The 18,809-nt window shown below is 31.5% G+C and overlaps 1 protein-coding gene across 3 annotated transcripts in view; it reads right to left on the bottom strand.

Annotated features, from left to right (window-relative positions):
- Positions 1-8,002: 8,002 nt before the first annotated feature.
- Positions 8,003-18,809, bottom strand: part of LOC105566413 — a 61,067-nt gene continuing 50,260 nt past the window's right edge. For 2 of the 3 annotated variants that reach the window (XM_012020402.1, XM_012020401.1), the window contains 4 exons: positions 14,780-14,872; positions 14,159-14,463; positions 13,506-13,779; positions 8,003-8,463 (listed from right to left, as the gene is read on the bottom strand). In XM_012020402.1, coding sequence (XP_011875792.1) covers positions 8,259-8,463; positions 13,506-13,779; positions 14,159-14,463; positions 14,780-14,872 — 877 coding nt within the window. In that variant the 3' untranslated portion in view covers positions 8,003-8,258. Of the gene's footprint in view, positions 8,467-13,103; positions 13,232-13,505; positions 13,780-14,158; positions 14,464-14,779; positions 14,873-18,809 lie in introns of all 3 variants that reach the window. The other variant, XM_012020403.1, reaches the window with a different exon arrangement.

The following is an 18,809-nucleotide window of genomic DNA, read 5'->3' as shown; positions in this document are numbered from 1 at the left end:
ATTTGAAGGTGACGGTATTTCGGCTAAATCGGATAAGAACTGTAGGTAATAATTAGCCTGTTGTCCTAGCTGAAATTTAAATAATAAAATCTATTCCCATTTGAAATATATTCTATTAATTAATGTTTGTTTTTAGTAGTGGAGATTGCAAGATAAAATCCTTTGAATATTATAATCCCACTATCGTCTTATTGGAATTGAATCCATTAAAAATAGTTTACATCAGGAGTTTTATAATTCTGTTAAAAAACAGAATCTTTGACTTTCGTATGCCGAAGTTTTTATCAACATAATCGTTGACGTCCTTTTAATTTTGGCAAAGTAATTTGTGTACTGTACTAATATCGAAATCACTTTCTATAACGGCGGTATCCTGACCGCAGAGCTATTCAGCGAATTGTACAGCAATTACGACGACTTCGACAACATTAACAATTAACCAAAGGGTTTGGTTAAATCGTAATGGCGTCGATCAAGTTGATGCTTCTGCTTTAATTGTATTGTCTACGGTTCACCTTAATCCATATGCATATCAAGTTGTACCAGATTGAATTTCAATTATAGGAGTTTTTCGAGCAACTGCCGGTAGAACTTTTTAAATATGTGCTGTTGGACGGTATAATAATAAATATTTCTTAATAATTACAAAGTTAATAATTCTAAACTATTAATTTTAAGAATTATTTCCAAAGTGGTATAGTTAAAAATTTAATAATTATAAAAAATCTAATCCGTTTATTGTAAAAATATCTTTCGCGCGAAAAGGATTTAATAATTCTTTTATAAAAGAAGTAACAGTTATGTTAATTTATTTTTTAGTTAGGTACATAATTTAGTTATGAATTTGAGCTTAATTTAGTTATGAATTAGCTATGAACACCTCATCAAATGTATGTTCAATTTGAAATTTTATTGTACTATATTATCTTGAGAAAAACAATATTTACGGTAAAAAAATATTGAATTAAACCACTAATTAATTTAAAAAAACTAAGAGAGATTCATAATTTTTCAATTGTAAACTTGATCTAGTCGATCGAATAAAGAGCGATGTTGCATTATTCATAAAAGTTCCAAAAGCGTTTTATGAAGCTTGTCATTGCTTGTCATTACTATTTTCGAATCGCGTCTGTGGTGGCTAAATCGAGATTTCGTTCTAGCCGTTAGAATTTCGGCGGTAACAAACAAGTGAATTTCTGCAACTAATCGATGTGATAATGGAAATAGAAATACTATTTCTTTCATATACACAAAAAATTAAGTAAAGGCCCAATATACAAAAACCAAATGAAAGTTTAGCTTATACAACATATTTACGATTAATATGGTAAGTTTTTATTTATGTTTTATTTAAAATTGACAGTACATGACATTTTTAATAATCAAAGTAAGATATTTCACATTTTTGTTAACAAAGGGCTATTTTAAAGGCTGAAAAGTTTGTTTCATTTGGTGTTACAAATTCGAACAATTTTGAATCGATAAATCGATTGACCCTCTATTTTTTTAACGAATGAAAGAATAACTTGGAAAGAAGGTTGAAAGAGGATCTTAGGAGGATGGAAAGGGGTGGAAGAAAGCTTCAGTGCTTCGGCTTCTTTGCACAGCTGCATCACGTGCGATGCGCGCGCAAATTCAAGCGATTATGCAAATTTCGCATTAAAATGCATTTTATCGAAATCTCCGACTATTCGGCGAAAGGCGAACACGAAAGGCGTCGTGACGCTCTATGGATTTACGCTTGTGGTTTGCCTTTCCTTACCTCTTAATTCATTGTTTGTAATTACATCAGATCGAAGCCTCCTTTTTCATTTAGTATTTTGCTCTTTGGAATTTTTAGTCTTTTTTTCAATTGTAAATCAATTGTATCGCTTAAAAAAATGTTTATTCCCTTTTTTTTGTTATATCAAATAATCCGTACTGGATATTAGAGAATTGATGTATTATTATGTAAATATTGCATACTCTTTCTTACTTCCTACATTATTAATTTATGTGAGTATTACAGTATTATATTATTTTCTATATTGATCGTGAGTGCCGTTTTATAAATTTATACAAATCAAATTATACATTCTTTTCGCAAGAAAATAAACTCACCTTTCCACCGAGCTTCGCTGCCAACGACAGGAATGTGAAGAAGACTGTCTCGATACGTCTTCCGGTACGTCAGCTGTTGTGCTTTAACATTTGTTTATGCCGAAGCTTCGATTAGTGGACCAAAGAAAGTTCTTGTTCAGAACTTTGCTGAGCTGTACAAAAGATTACCGATGAAATGCCGGCTGATTTCTCGCGACTGACTTTTCCTCACCGAGGAATTTGTTTACGACGGAATACCGTGGATGTCTGTCCTAGAAGAGACATTGGAGGTGTAAAGTTTCTTGCTCAACATCATAATGGAATTACAAGTTTTTATTTTTTGACGGTAACTATTAATGTGACGTTATTTATAAATAGTGCTATTTCAAGTACTATTAATGACAACGTATACAAGCTTAAAACAGCTTTTCGAAATCTATAAGAATATATTATTGCACTATACAGAACAAGATAACGAAAAAGCAGGATTTGAGAAAATCCAAGAAACAGTACTTTTCTCAAATTATTAAGAAATATATAGTGTATATACAATGTAAGATACTTTTTGAAAATATGAAAACACATTAATTTATCTAAAGAAAAAGCTTTTATCGTTGTAATTTTAATCCCACACATTTATAATCCTCTCGTCGAGTCAAATTGTCATCATCAATTTTGTGATTTTTCACAGAAGAACACGTACCGTTGAGGATCGATAGTACGGAAGAACTTTATGATTGTCCATTTGAGTTCTCGCCGTCCGCAGAACTGCAAACGAGGAAAGTCATGAGAACATTATCAGACCACAAAGAATGATAGCTGTTGAAGTAAAGTACAAGAAGTCAATCGCCGCGTTCGAATAAATATATATCCACCTTCCGGCTAACTTTTTACGCCATTTTTACCTGCATTTTAAACGCATATAGACCAATCGTGGGACAAATCTTCTTCCACAGTTTTTTTGGTTATAAAGCTAATAAAACGGATTTTTCTAAAGTCCTTTCAATTTCTCGCGGGTCGAATCTTAATAAGATTTTTTAAAAATGTATTTTTAAATAATTCTTTACAATATGTACATCATCTACCTATTGTCATTGTATTACATAATTAAATGTAATATAAATATAGCTATAAATTACTAATATTATAGGACGATATACATATAATATTTTGTAATAGATGCCACATTCGAAATATTATTAGTCGTGAAAAAAAGAAGATATACTTTGCAACGTTTTTTACACTCCAATTGTGATATTTTTGGCAAATTATACAACTCTGGCATTTTAGCTTAGGGCTCTTAGAATTAATAAGCGGGATTTACGAATATACAACGGACAAGTTGTGTTCGACGAACGTCTTGAGTGGGATTAGCAACCTGGGATCTGTTCCTGTCTGCGACAGCAACAGGATCAAACCAGCCTCCCTTTGAAGGAGCGGATTGGCATACGGGAGAACGGTGGGAGTGAGAGAGGGTATATATCCTGTTAATTACACGATCTCGGATTTGCCTGTGACGTTAGACGTCTCGAGCAGGATGTCTGTTCCCTGACAGACAGATTGAGTTGCCTTCCGTATTATGGGCGCGATTAATAGTAATCGTCTTCCTGCCTCGTGATCCATAAAATCTCATCGTGCAGTCTCAGTTCGAAATAACAACGGGACGATCCTTGTCCATCATGATGTATTTTATATTGTAACGTTCTAAACAATCCGCCCCTCCCGTCACCGTGTGTTATTAACTTTTCATTGTAGAGCTGTAAAAAAATGTGGATATTATTTCAGTATTATCTTGAAGAGTCCGCGAAATTTATTTGCGATGTGGAAACTTCCATCATGTCTATCAGCCGCAACTACGAAAATCGGAAAAATCCATAAACGCGAAAAACAAGTACAACACGAATTCACGAGATTCGCGATGTTGAAGTGGCATCGAAAGCGAATTGAATGACGAGCATATTATTCTGATTAGCCTGACGTTAATGCGACATTAATCGACGATAGAGTCAAGCAATTCACTTAAAATTTAATAAGGAATACGGTACCATATTTACCATATGTTTCTAAAACTTAATTTCTAAATACACAAGTTAATTAGTACTTTAATTATAATAATTAATCGTTATCTCAATTTTTTGCCAACATAAAAAATATAAATTAATGTGAATAATTGATAAAAATAACTGACAGTAAAAATAAGTAAATAAGTATTGATAATAAGATTCAATAATATAATACATGTGTATATCAATAATTATTAAACAAATTTTTAATTACCACGAAGTTTTTTTCAATTCGTTAAAAGATCCACCTTTAAATTCACAATTTGCAGAGGTAACCAAGCAATTAGTACTTCTTTTACACTTCTTCTTTGAAATAGGAAACATCTGAATGATTTACTTAAATCTTTATGACAGATTTTTCTGCAATATCTTCGAGAAATTAAATTTAGAAATCTCCCTCAAGAAAAGTGCGAGAGAAAAAGCTTATTTTCCGGAGAAATCAATAACATTCCGTTCGACTGTTAAACAATCCGCAGTCTATTTTTAACAGATATGAGTATGTAAAGCGATCGACGAATTAATTTTGTGATTCTCACGCGTTTTCTCTCGCCTCGAAGCTCATCAAATATTTGCGCGACTTTTCGCGCCTTGATGTATCCGTCGGATCTTCGCGTTTGTTGTACTTGGGAATTTGCGGTTCCGCGTAACTTTATTCGCCTTTAGCGAGGGCTTAAACTTTGCTTCTCTTCTCTTCGCAGGAAAACTTCTCTCGAGGAAACGTTAACGATGGATTTCCTGACAAGATCAATAAGGACCTTCTTTAGTCCTTAATAAGCAACTAATCAATATATTCTAATTATATACATACACGTGTGTATGTGTGTGTGTGTGCACGTATATGTGTACCTGTAAGAAAAAAACTAGTGATAAATTAAGAATGCACGATACATAGATTCGTAAAAATGTGATTAATTTTTGCAATGTTTAATTAAAATGAAAAAAAATTAAGAATCGTGTTGCTTTTGAGTTTATTATTGAGTTTATTACATTATTGAGAAAATCGATTCATTGTAGAAAACTTCAAAGGTAAGAATCCCATTCTGTGTCACTCTAGAAAAAGTTGGCCGATTTTCCCGTTATGATTGATCTCATACAACAGTATCTATCTGTGAAGAAAAGTTGGAAAGTTACGTTTGTTTTACTCAACTTTCTGTAGAATATCTGTGCGCGAATTAAGAAGATAGTTATAAACTTTTTCATGTGTATTGAATTATTTAATTATGACATTTTACTATAACAATAAAGACATAATAAAATTTTATTCCATAAACAGCTGTATATTACACATACAACTGTATATTACAACAATTACTAATATAGCAATATATAAAATGATGATTTGTAAATAAATATTTAATATACTTTATTGTATTTTTCAGGAAATTGTTATTTAAAAACTCAGATACACTGCAGAGAATTAAAAGATTCTTAAAATAATTCTTATATCATTTTGAGTTCTATTGCCATTTGAAATTTTTTAGGGAGTATGTAATTAAAGAATGAAGCAGCACGATTGAATTTGTATTATACAGACCTATAGATACACGTCTCTTAAAAATAAAATTAATATTTTTCTAATTCAATGAAGCATAAACTTTTGATTCTTTTGTCAATTTTTTGAATAATTTCAATTTTTAATTTCTCCTTCTTTTCGAATAAGATACGAATTTAAATTTTAAAAACAAGTTCTAATTAAATGATTAATTTATTAACGAGAGTTAGATTGCATCTTATTTTCATTCGGTAAACATTGAAACGAAGAAAAAAAAGGGTATTAATTAATTTCATTATTTAATAAAGTAACGCATAAATTACAATCCGTTATATTTTCCATTCAAATTTATTTTTGTATACAGGTGCGTAAGGAACGTAAAACATGTGTATGAAAAGCACACTTTACAAAAGCTCTCTCACGCATTTACATGCAAAAATCACACACACATAATGTAACCTAGTTGTTTTTCTTGTACACTTGCAAACATTCTTGATCTTATTTACAATATTATTATATAGCAATTTTTAACCCATGATAGGCCATAACAATAATACAAAGAATTGCATAGTCAATAATTCTCTAATTGTTAATCAGTTTTTATTCTTTATGAATAATAAATGTTTCCTTTAGTGTGCCATATCCGGTCACTCTGACGTTGGCGATTTTAAAGAAAGTTGGTACTGTGGCTCTACGACTTGCCCTAAGATCAAGGGTCTTTTTGTCTTAAAAATTTTTTTTCTGCAGCGACATTTTATATGACGTAATAAGCATATTATTATTCTTCTTAATTTTTCTGGGAAAATCGAGACATGTGGGGTGAAGAGAATCCAACTTGAGACTCGCCGACAATCAATCGGTCGGTCGCTCTCATAATGAGTCATGTATCTCACGCTCACCCCAATTTTAAATAATCAATATTTATTAAAAATTTTATACTTACAAATTACTGTATTATTTCATGATTGTATTTTCCATTTTAAAAATTATTTATCGAATTAATTCTCTAATTAATACTAACATAATCAAATTATTATGTCATTATTATAACATTATTTAACTAAAAATCATTAAAGTATAATTACTAATTATTTTGTATTATTTTTTAAGAAGTACAATAAATAATAATAAGCAATAAGAGCAGCATGGAATTTTGGCCAATAATGGGTTAAATTTGTAACATTGTTATTTATTATATTATTTTTACATTAATGTTTATTATACGCGATGACAACTTGTGCTTTTTTGATTATCGTCAAGTCGCAATAAATATACATACACATATAACTAAATTGTATATTTATAAGTATTATGCATACAATAGGTACAACAGCCTCCTTGTACATTAATAATTTTTCATTAAAAATAACATCAGTAAGATTTTCATGATATGTTTAAATACATACTTTCCTCGAAAAATAATAATATTAAGAATTATTTTTAATTATTATTTTTTATATTTATAATATATTACATAATGTAATAATAAAATGAAATTAAAATAATTTAGGAAAATAATTTCAAAAGGTAATTTTAACTTCTTAAATTTGTTCTCCTAAATTTATTCTGTATAATGTTCTGTAGAAAATTCTCTTTTCAAGTTTTTTCCCTATACAATATATTTTTTGTTTGTTATATAAAATAAAACTTTTTAAAAATAATATGTATTATTATATGATAAATCAGATCGTGATATAATCTCAATTAAGCTGTAAATAGCAAGTATAATTTTCTTAAAATATATAAAATATTTTTTAAATAATTTTTTAATACATTATAAATTTTATGTTAAATTTCTCATTGGTTTTGGTTTATCACTGAGTAACGATTCATTAAAAATTAACAGTTATGAAGTAAAGTAACGCTATTTGGCAAAACTTATTCTAAACATTAATTTATTAGTCAAGTGTTCAACGATTCACTTAGTCTTAATAATAAACAAAGTTGCATATAACTAACAGTAATTTATTGTATTTATAATTTTATAATAAGTTAATTTGTTGAAACATACCATTAGAATTCATTAAGACATATCAAAGTTTTTCTGCAGACATTGAAAAATATAAATGTAACAGTAGTAACAGATATAACAACCTCTGAATTAGAATTAAATATACCTTAATTTTAATTAGAAATTTATTGTTTTAATATAGAAATATATTATTTAATAATCGTTTAGATCATCGTCACAATTTTCAGTAATACAGTTTTAAACGATTTAATGAAATAAAAGAACATATAAGTAAAAAATAATAAAAATGATCTTGTTAACAGGTAAAACTTGTTTTTGATGCCACGCTACTTGTATAATTAATTCGTGGACTAATTTAATTTAATCGATTTATATACATAATTATAAAGTGTTTTATTTTATTTATCTACATTAACGAAAAGAAAAATTATGAAGATGGACAGTAACAAGAAAAAGAAAAGATACCTTACTTTTAATATCTTCTCGGAACTAAATCAGCATATTTTAATGTAAAGATTAAAAATTTTAATATAAAGGTATTTGAGAGAAAAAAAGAGAAAGGAAACATGGGTAAAAGGAGGGAAAGAGGAGGAGAGATCTCTTTTTACATCTTTTTACATCACGATTATTTATTCTAGACCGCGATCAAAGGCTATAACTTCGAATCAATTTTATCGCTGTGGACGACCTGTTGCGAAGAGTTTTCGCGAGCAATGCAGTCGCGGACGGCCTGCAGAACAATGCTTATTCGCCGGTCTAGGGCGTCTAAATGGGGTTCCCATAAAACGGGAGCCACAGGATCTCTTGCCATACTCTGCCGCATAGCAGCGCTGAGCCGCGTGGGCCCATTATGGAAGCTGCAATCAGAAGTGAGTATTTTCTATCAATAAAAGAAAATTGTTTAATTTATTGTTTAAGTAAGCTCTTCAAATGAAAGAAAAGGTTTTTATTAGTAATTATAGAAAATTATATACAGAATAATGTAGATATAGTAAATTGTGAACAGAAATACTGTCCATTTCAAGTATACAGTGAATTGAACTGCACATGTATGCGATAAAATTTCTTTAAAATATTTTTATATATTGCTTATTGTTTCGACAAAGTACACTTAGAAAATAAAAGTTGGTTTTCACGAAAGGATTGTTTTGATTCTCTTAAAATGCATAGAAGCACTCATAAAAAGATACATGTTTCCATTTTGATCTACACTACTCATACCCAAAGTTCATTAAAAACAGAAAAAAAATACTTGCGAGCTTTTATTTACGGAAGTTTGCAATTGTAATAAGTGAATTAATCTATATGATTAATTTATACGAAAATAAACTAATTTTGTTTTCAGAAAATTATTCAGATTATCTTGGCAACATGTCTTATTATTATTGGCACTGAGTTTCCTTTTATTTCACAAAATGTTTCAATCAAAATTATCCTAGAGTAATCCCGAAGTCAGGAGCGATTTCCACACGATTCAAAGACTAGACGACTTAGAAGTCAACCCTGTATAACATTTATAAAAGTGATTATAAAGTCCTTGTGTAGTTTTAAGCTTTCATAACTTCTATTTTATATACGATAAAGATTATTAGTTCTGAAAATTTTAAATTACAAGAACTTTATAATCACTTTATATATTTTGAGATCAAGGCCATTGGTGTGTAAAGTTCTAAATTAAAAAACAATTTCTTCTTACAATACATATATAAAATGTTTATACACAGGGTGGGGCAATAACTTTGTTACACATATAAAATGTCTCACTTCTCGCCTTTTTAAGGAATCCTGTTATTATCCTTATCGGGGCCTTAGACTGCCTGATTTAACCGTAACAATTTTTTACTCGGGTTAATCGATAATTCTTATAATACATTAGTTTATTGACATATTTACTAAAGATATATACTCCCAATTGACGTGTGGCTCGAAATTAATACGGGGGGAGTAAGGCATCCTGTATACCTCCGTTAAATGTATTGGTTTTCATATACGAGTCTAATTTTATATTGTGTAATAGTACTGACAATAAGAATAACCAGGTAAACAAAAGTCTCGGCAGGATGAAAAGACTGTTCAGTCTCAAGGCTCATCCTTCCTCCTTAATCCTAAAAGAAAGTTCTCCGAAGACTCCCTAGAGAGTAGTCCAGCCGGTGGCAAAGCAAAGTACTCTGAGAGAGTCCACTTTTATCCACGTGATGCGTCGGAATGTGTGCGTTTTGTGTGTGTGGTGTGCTACGTGTGCGTGTGTAGGTGTGGGTATGCGTGCGCGCGTGCGTTTGTGTGTGTGTATGTGTGTGTGTCACCCCGTATAAATAGAGCCCAAGTCGAGTGTCTGCTCAAGCCGATACTTTATTCATTGGCAGTTCCACCGACCCGTGGAGGCTTCCATTACCGTTCTGAAAGCTTCCGACCGCCCGGTTGTTGATCTAAAAACCCACGTCGCTCTGAAAAGCGCCTCGAGGCTATTATCAATCCCAAAAACCTTTGAACTTGGTAATGTTTTCTTGAGGAATGTTCAATTATTATTGAAAAACATAATTTTCAAACATCGATGTTACTAACTTGAAAATTTATAAGCGTTTTTATATGCTGACATACTGCTATCTAATTCACTGAGGAACAACAATTTTATTCTCAGCCTTTTGATAGCCATTCTAGATATACTTCTTAATACTGAATCTCTATATATACGAAATCAGATTTTTCCTATCGGGTTTAATTTTCTCATATTGTCGAATTTATCATAATGATGAGAATTAAATTTGTAACACTGGTTTGTATAATTTTGTTCTCTGGAAAAGAAGAAAAATAGTTTCTTGAAGTGTTTTGCGCACTGAATCCGTATTTGCAAAGAAAAATATTTTGGCACTTCAGATTTTAGAAAAACATTTCATTAAAGCCTCAAAAAAGAATTTTTATTTATTTTAAAAAATTTGTCGCTGATAAAATAAACTTGATGTGCTAGAGACTTTAAATTAACGATTCAAATTAAAGCTGGAGTATTGTACTTTAAAATAAAAATGTTGAAGTTTTTACTGCAAGTATCATTGAATCTTTGGCGCGCTTTGTGTCAGGGGTACGCGCGCAGGATAAAGTAGGATTGCATTTAGTTAGACCCACAGCGAAATTATTACATGTAGAAAAAATGTAGATTTAGTACATAAACACAGGATGGCGCGCATAAAACCGGCCCCAAATGCAAAATGCAGTTTTAAAGTTATATATTTATTATATGAGTTTAGTGAACTTTCACGTCTGTGTGAGAATCGCCGTTTATTTACACTAAATGTAACTCAAATGTATATTTTTACCAAATAAACTGTAAAATTTAACTATAAAACTTAATTGTTTTGCGTTTGAGGCCGATTTTATATGCTCTACTCTGTATAATAGATGTGTTATAGATATACTAACTGTTTTTGAATAGCACAACTATTTGAATCGTTATTTTTCACAAATTGTTTTGATAAGCTTGAATTTAGATTCAATAATGCCTACAATAAAGATTCAACCTTTTTATTTTAAAACTGGCTGACTACTGTTGGACTATTAAGAGAAACAGACAAAGTACGGAAGAAAATTAAATAAAACTATTTTCTTAACTACAGATTTTTCTTGTTGATCAAATTTTAATAAGAGTGCGTGTAAATATATAGAGTTTTTAGGAGTGAAATCTCTCGTCACGCAGAAGTCTTACCTAATAAAGAAATGTTGCAAACATATTTGGACTTACAATTAGCATAACAAATATTATAAAAATCACGTATCCTCATCTTTAAGGATAGAAAAAAATTTGTTTGTTCCCTAGTAATATTATAGAGTTGTAAATGTTATTTAATTATTAATTAGGAAAATGTTTTGACTTTGAGAAATGGTCTATTTCTCGAAAACTGTATTTTCGTTATTATTGTCGGTGAGCAAATTGATTTCTGTTTAGTTAATAGCGAAGTAATTTCGCTGAATTGTTATTGCAAATGTGCGGCTGATCAGACGATAGACTAGAGTTAGCATATAGAGTGTAGAAAATAGACTAACAGAAGAAGAGTCGCAATCAGCGATTCATGCGACGAAACAGCACAGCAGGAAGCAATTATCCTGTAATAATGTGCTTAATGGACGATGTGTGGGTTCTTTTAACTCCGCTATGTATTTGTGTATGCGTATCTGTTTGTTTCCTATACTCGAACATTAGCATATTTAGTATATTTATATTTAGATAATACTTATCAAACGAAGTGAAAAATGTCCACTTAATATACTCTGTCAGGGAGAGAAACGTATTGTATATTTTTATATAAAATTATGTACCTCTTTCTGCATGAATTGACGTAAATTTTTCGTTATTCTACTGGAAATATTTAAGCATCCCTGCACAGTTTCCCATTTAATAAAATTAATTTCAATTAACTTCAATTTTTACAATGGATCTTCTACGAATTTCCCTTAGAGAAAAGAATAACAGTCTTCTATACATTATTAAAAATTCCCAATTAAATGACTTGTGCACAATAAGTGTTGTATACGAGTGAGTATAAGAGTATGACTACATACTTTATATGCAAGCACGTATGCTCATGTGCATACGACACACGTGTGCGTATGCGCGGGCGCGCATAAGCTCATACACATATAAAAGACAAAAGAAAGTACAAATTATATTTACAAATATTAAATAAAAATTTATTTGAACTGATATTCGTGCTTGCACGTATCACAATGATGTCAGCACAAAATTTTCTTGTTTTAAAAAGTGCATAAATATTTCAGAAAATGATTTCTTCGTTAAATTTTTTAATTTTATATGAAGGGAGGCAACCAGGCAGAGTATAACAATAAATATTAAGACAGGCAGAAGTATTACAATAAAATGATTGGCTTTACGAAATATCTGATATTTTATGTCGGAATATATATATGTCGTAACAATATTTCGGATGAAAATAATAGCTCATAAAGTTTTTGAAAAGTTTGTGTTTTGAAAATCCTACTGGAATATTTTTGTAAGTAAGATAACCAGAATATATCGTTTCATATAAAAAAGATCATACAATTTCGTGCAAAAATTCAAATAGTCATGACTAAAATAAAAAGTCTTTTCTATTCTTTGACAAGATTAATTTTGTAACTTGTACTTGATTATGTATTTCATACAAAGAAACAAGTGTCTTCCTGATTTTAATGAACTTTGCATACATGTGGTACAGATAAAACTAAGGGATACATTAATTTAATAACTATCCATTTTGTGAATGCTGAATCTTTTTTACCACCTTGCATATCAACGTTCAGAAAGAACTATTCTCGTTCCCATTGTTTTGATTTATCGAAGAAAATTGTCGAATCGCACGATAGTATCCATCGATCGGCGAGATTTGCAATTCAGAACAGTTAACAGTAGGTTTAGCGCCGCTAAATTCGATCCCATCCGAAAAAGGAAAAAAGCAGGAAACTTTACGATAAGGCGGATTCCGCAATCCGGGGAGCTGCGTTTTATCAGAATTGCTGGGACGCGCTCGTGAATTCTTGCTTTGATGCGGATTCGCGTTTTTACGGGCTGCGCGATAAATCCGATGTCCAGCCGTCCGGATTTCGCGGACGCGCAAAGTATCGGGAATGGAAAACCGATAAATAATGTCGTGTGCGAGATTAACACTGGGATATAGATTAAAACGCTTATAATCAAATCGTTCGTTTCGGTTATCGATGTCTAGTCGTTTAGGCGAAATTATGAAACACCTCGCAGATTATATTTGTACAATTGCTGTACCACATTATTTTATAAAAGCAAATCCAATCCTTGAATGAAGGATTCGATAAATTTATACTATTCATCAATTATTATTTAGTATTATTAACACTATAATATAATATATTGTTATATATAAAAAATTTAACTCACCGGAGTAGAGTACTTAAAGTAGTCTGCCTGACGATACAGCATTGTAAGAGAGGAGCTAGAATAGACGTCTCGTCATGGAAGGGTTTTCCGAAGCCTCTTCCGTGGTCCAGATGCAACGTAAAACTATCGTTTCCAAAAATTCTAAACGTCTCGTAATGATGGCGGTCCATGTTGCCCGTTAAAAAGTCGAAGACTGCCATGTCCATTAGATCGAGCAATCGTCGACCTTCGTCATACGGTGGAATTTCTCTTACCAGAGAGCAGTAATCGGAATCTGCAAATTTACAAAAAGAAATCGAAAGGTTTAGTAACGGTTTGCAGTTCTTATAGGTTTTAGAAATAGTTTCAGTGATTTGGATAGAAATAGATATTTTAAAATATGAGACACCGATTCCCCGTGGCATCTTAATTCGCAAAGAAAGTCATTTTACTTGCAGATAATGAAATACAAATAATAAAATAAAATTCACAAATTTAAATAAACGGATAACAATAAATAGAAAAGTGCGAGGAAAGTAATATTTAGATTAAATATAGCAACTTTGCTAGCTTTAGTAATAGAGAGATAAAAAGAGGAAACGTTGCGTTATATTTTCTTTCTGAATTCTGTACATTTTTAAGAACATCTTTCTAAAAAAGTGATCATGTCTTACCATGCTCCCACTGGGCCTTCTTTCGTTTGTGATAACTTCTGCGCCAAGGATGCCGCCAGGCTTTCCTAGCTGCGAAAGCCTTATCTGGCAGAAAGGCGGCGAAGCTACCCTCCAGGGTGTCGGGGCTGCCGCAAACTGCGTGTGCCGTATCGCAATAGTAACTACATTTGCCATGGAAGCACAGGTTGCCGGCCGGACTCACGAAGAAGGTTTTAAGCAGCTCACCGTCGGCAATCTGGTAAATTTCGGTTGTAACGTTGAGAGTCCGACCGCTCACCGGCATCGCCCTGCGAAACCCCAAAAGCCTGCGAGGCAAAAAGTGAGATATGCACCTTTTAAAAAATTTAGAATATCAATTTTAAGAAAGTTTCGAAAATAAAAAATTACTTTATTCTCTACAAAAGTGTGTTATGCACGCTACAGGATCCCTTTATCGTGATCCGATTTATCCCTTTAAGTTCCTTTAAATATTCTCACGTAAGACTTTAATATCAATAATAATCTTTCACTCTGCTGCAATCAATTTTTTTTCAAAGACTATTTTTTTTGCAAAATTAAGAAAAAATATGTACGTTTCACATTTATTTATGTATGATACAACACGTTAAATTGTAATATTACCTGTCTAGATGAAACGAGGCAATTTCAGCAGTATGCCTCTCGAAATCTGTGAAGTAGAAGTGGTTGGGTAAAGTCTGTTGTTCTCGCGGAAACCTGCAATTGGAAACAACTTTCTTATTATTATGATAAAAGCAATAGATTTGAGTAAAAACCTAAAATCTATAATTTTTTTAACTGACAAGATAAACAATTTGAAATAATAATCGTGCCCTTAATTTAAATCCTTTTTATTATTATTGTGATTTTGAGAAGGGCAACAGGACATGCAGTTGGTCTTGAAATAGTCTGCGTAATCATGAAAGAGTACGAACGTCTCTGAAAGAGACTCGCGTGTGTAATATTGCGGGTATTATCCGAAATTGCTGTATTACAGAATTAAGGCGAATTGCAGTATCAATCGATCGATATCTATCGCGTGACTTTGTGATCGTTCGGTTTATTGCGTAACACAGTAACTGTGTATTACTATATTTACTACATTTCAATAACTCTTAAATTTCATATAACGTAATTTGCATAACTGTACTTTGCCCTTTTGCAAAAGGAAAGTTGAAATGAGACGTGTAATCCTTGTTTTTATAAAACCGAGATTAAAACGTCTATCTTTAAATGTTTCACAAAAGAATCCATTGGTTAATTATTTCATTAATTACACGCCTCATTTCTACCAATAATTTGCAGTACATTCTATACAGCGTGATTATTCATTTAGTGGATGAATTAATATAATTGAACAATACATGTACACGCATACCAACGCGCGTACACGTAGGCGCACGCACACAAACACGCGTATATCAGTATCCTAATATAACACTTATTATAAATGCTCGTTATCAATCGTTGATAATTATTTCATGTTTCCCGGCATAATGCGTTGAATAAAGACATTACTAAACCTGTGTACACGAATCCCCATTTAAATAGACAAATAAAAACGTTCCTATTTTATATATACATAAAATACAAAAATGTAATTCAATGTTCAACCAAACGAACCGAGTATACAGAAGCATCTTACAATATTACTTTTGTTTGCATTTAACCAGACTACATTTAACACAATGTTCTATTCTATCGTAATAAATTGATAAATTGTAAACTGTGCAAAGTGCAGTCAGGACGCATCATGTGTGACAAAAAAGGGAAGAAAAAATGAAAATTATTCATTGGAGAAGTGCCGCAAAGAGACAGTGCAAAAACTGAGACTTTTATTAGTCCCCGAACTTCTATTTAGGACCTCTTGCTCTTGAAGAGAGCGCGAAGGGAAAAGGGAAAGAAAGAGAAGAAGAAGGGGGGAAGAGGGAAAGGGGGGAGGTAAAAGGAGGAAGGAGAAAGAGAGAGACATAGAGACAGAGTGTGAGAGAAGAGAGAGGAAGGTTCAGGAGTTCCGCAAACTTGAGCACGATCAAATATTTACTCAGTGATCTTGGTGCGGGTTTTACGAGCGATATATGTATATAAGTACGTATATGTACATATACGAGACAGAGGACAATAAGCACGAGCAAGGAGCATGAATTTCGCGAGTTGCGATCGAGATTCTAGGGAATAAGGAAAAAAATCTACTCTTCGTGAAAATCCAGACGATCAAATTTCTGAGCTTTGTTTGAAAAGCTCGGTTAAACAATTGCAATTTCGAAATTGTGCATGTTGTACTATACAATAAGTGTTGCGAAAACACTTTAAATCTGGACTTTGCTGTTCCCTAAAATATAATACATCGGGTGGTTTTTATAAAAATGTAACTTTTCTTTTGCGCAGAACAATTTAAGCGGAATTATACAAACCTGAAAGTTGCAGTACAAATAAATAAATGTAATATAATCATATAGAGAATGTATCATAAAGAATGTTTTCGCTCTTCTCCTGGATTGAGCAAATTTTGTCCGAGCGAGTAATGAGAGTTTATTGCGGCCAGCTCGCCGTTTCGCCGAAATTCTCGCTGCCGTGGAATCGCAAACTTTCCGGGGAACTTATTGGCGAACTTATTACCGGAGTTTAAACCGCGTGAGCGCCAACCACTTATCGTAGAATCTTCGGCCCACTGGAAGTTTAAAGGGCTCTGGTCTCGTGTGGACCACCAAGAAGGAGAGGTAGATAGATAGATAGAGATAAAAATAGAGATATAGATGATGAGAGAGGGAAGGGAAGAAGGGAATCGCGATATTAGGTTTGTCTGAAAATTTCTTACGACCTCTTCGAATATTGCATTGTCGCTGTTCCACTACTTAATGTTAGTATACCAAAACACTTTTCTTTAAAACGTTAATTGTTATACAATAATAATTGTTATTCTATATGTATATTATATATTTATCATTGATGTTTTAGAAATTCTTTGTCATGATATTCAAATGTCGAAATGTGCACATTCAAGTGCACACATGACAATTAATATAAAAATATGTGTATACAATCTTACTTATGATTATCGGAATATTTCCGATAATTTTGGTGCGATATAACAATTCATTTAATTACTTGCTCACAAGTAGTAAACAAATTGGGATAAAAATAAGTGAAGTGGATTTAAATTAAGGTCGTTACACGTCGATAGTTTCATACAAAAAGGCACGCGTGTCTGGAAATGGAGAACAATGGCGTGTGTGTCATATCATTTATTAAAAAAATGCCATGTAAGAAAAGGAGGAAAACGGTAGAGGAACAAGAGGAAGGGGATGATGAAGAGGTCTCACTGTTCAAGAGTGTTCTTCTTATAGCTCAAACCGCGCTCCTGACATCACTTATGTAATTGCACTTGTAATCCAATCCAAATGTAACTTCGTCAGTAAAAAAGAAAGTCAAGATAAGAGAAGTACTCGTATCGGTTTCGAATTAGGCTTTAATGATTGTAAGATTTTGAGAAATCAGAAAGTCGCACAGGTAACCTGGAATTTAGTATTTAAAAATTTCTTAATATTTTTATAATATATGTTACAGCATTTGGACATAACTGCGGGGACAAGTTGAACACATAAGAACAAAAAGTTTATATAAATATCGTTTTTTTGTTACAGAATGTTTGTATCCCAATAATTGTCCTTACAAATGGAATAAGTTAGTTGATACCACTTAGCTATTCATCAAATATATAGGATAGGTATATTGGCGACCATTTAATTGAACCTTTTTATAGCTCAACTTTAATAAAATGATACTGTACTAAATTCTTCAGAGAGTAGTCAAATAAAATATTAAAAGATTTCACTTAAAATTAACTATTATACTTGTGCAATTTTACGTCCTATCTTATATTAATCATTTAGACACTTTTAAGCGATTTTGAAATAGATTAATTCTATAAAAACCTTATATAGATAAAAAAATGAGCATTAAGTACATAAAAATATTTAAAAGTTCATCAATTATTAAATAAAAAATTAACTACTAAAAGGTAGATATGAAATCTATTGAATTAGCTAAGCATTACTGAGACAAATGAAAATCTTAAAAATAATTAAAAAATAACACTTTCGAAGATGCCACACATGATTTATTTATAAAACGGATGAATAAAGAAAGCGTGAAGGTACACTTCAAGTATCTAAATAAATTACAAAATTATATTTGTTAGCTAATTTTAGATAAAATGTGCTTTAATAAATTTCTAATTTGAAGTTTAATTACAAAGATGCTAAGAATTGAGAAGTTGATAACTTTCCTCAACATTCTTACTAAGAAAAAAATCAACTTTAAATTGATCTAAGATTCTGTCGTTAAAAAGTAATGCGCAGGAAGCGGAAAACATCTTGTGATGATAAAATTATATTGCTCCTCGCCTCCGTTTCAAAAGGGAGAAAGCACAAATTTTTAAGTTATGAATGAAATCCCAAAGAAACCTTTATTTTCAGATTTTATAAAGTTTTTACTAAAGAAACAAATAACTTTTATTTAACATACTTTTTATAAGTGTAAATATAATAAGAAATTACGAATATTTGAAACTTCAGTAAAATTAACCCACGGCCACTACTTTTTCTGCTTGTGGTTTACCTTATTAAATAGCCAAACTGTTTACCACTTCTTT

This window comes from Vollenhovia emeryi, unplaced genomic scaffold, assembly GCF_000949405.1.
Source record: "Vollenhovia emeryi isolate VEMERY1.0 unplaced genomic scaffold, V.emery_V1.0 DF939145.1, whole genome shotgun sequence".
Classification (NCBI taxonomy): Eukaryota; Metazoa; Arthropoda; class Insecta; order Hymenoptera; family Formicidae; genus Vollenhovia; species Vollenhovia emeryi.
This window is presented reverse-complemented; position numbering and strand designations above follow the sequence as displayed.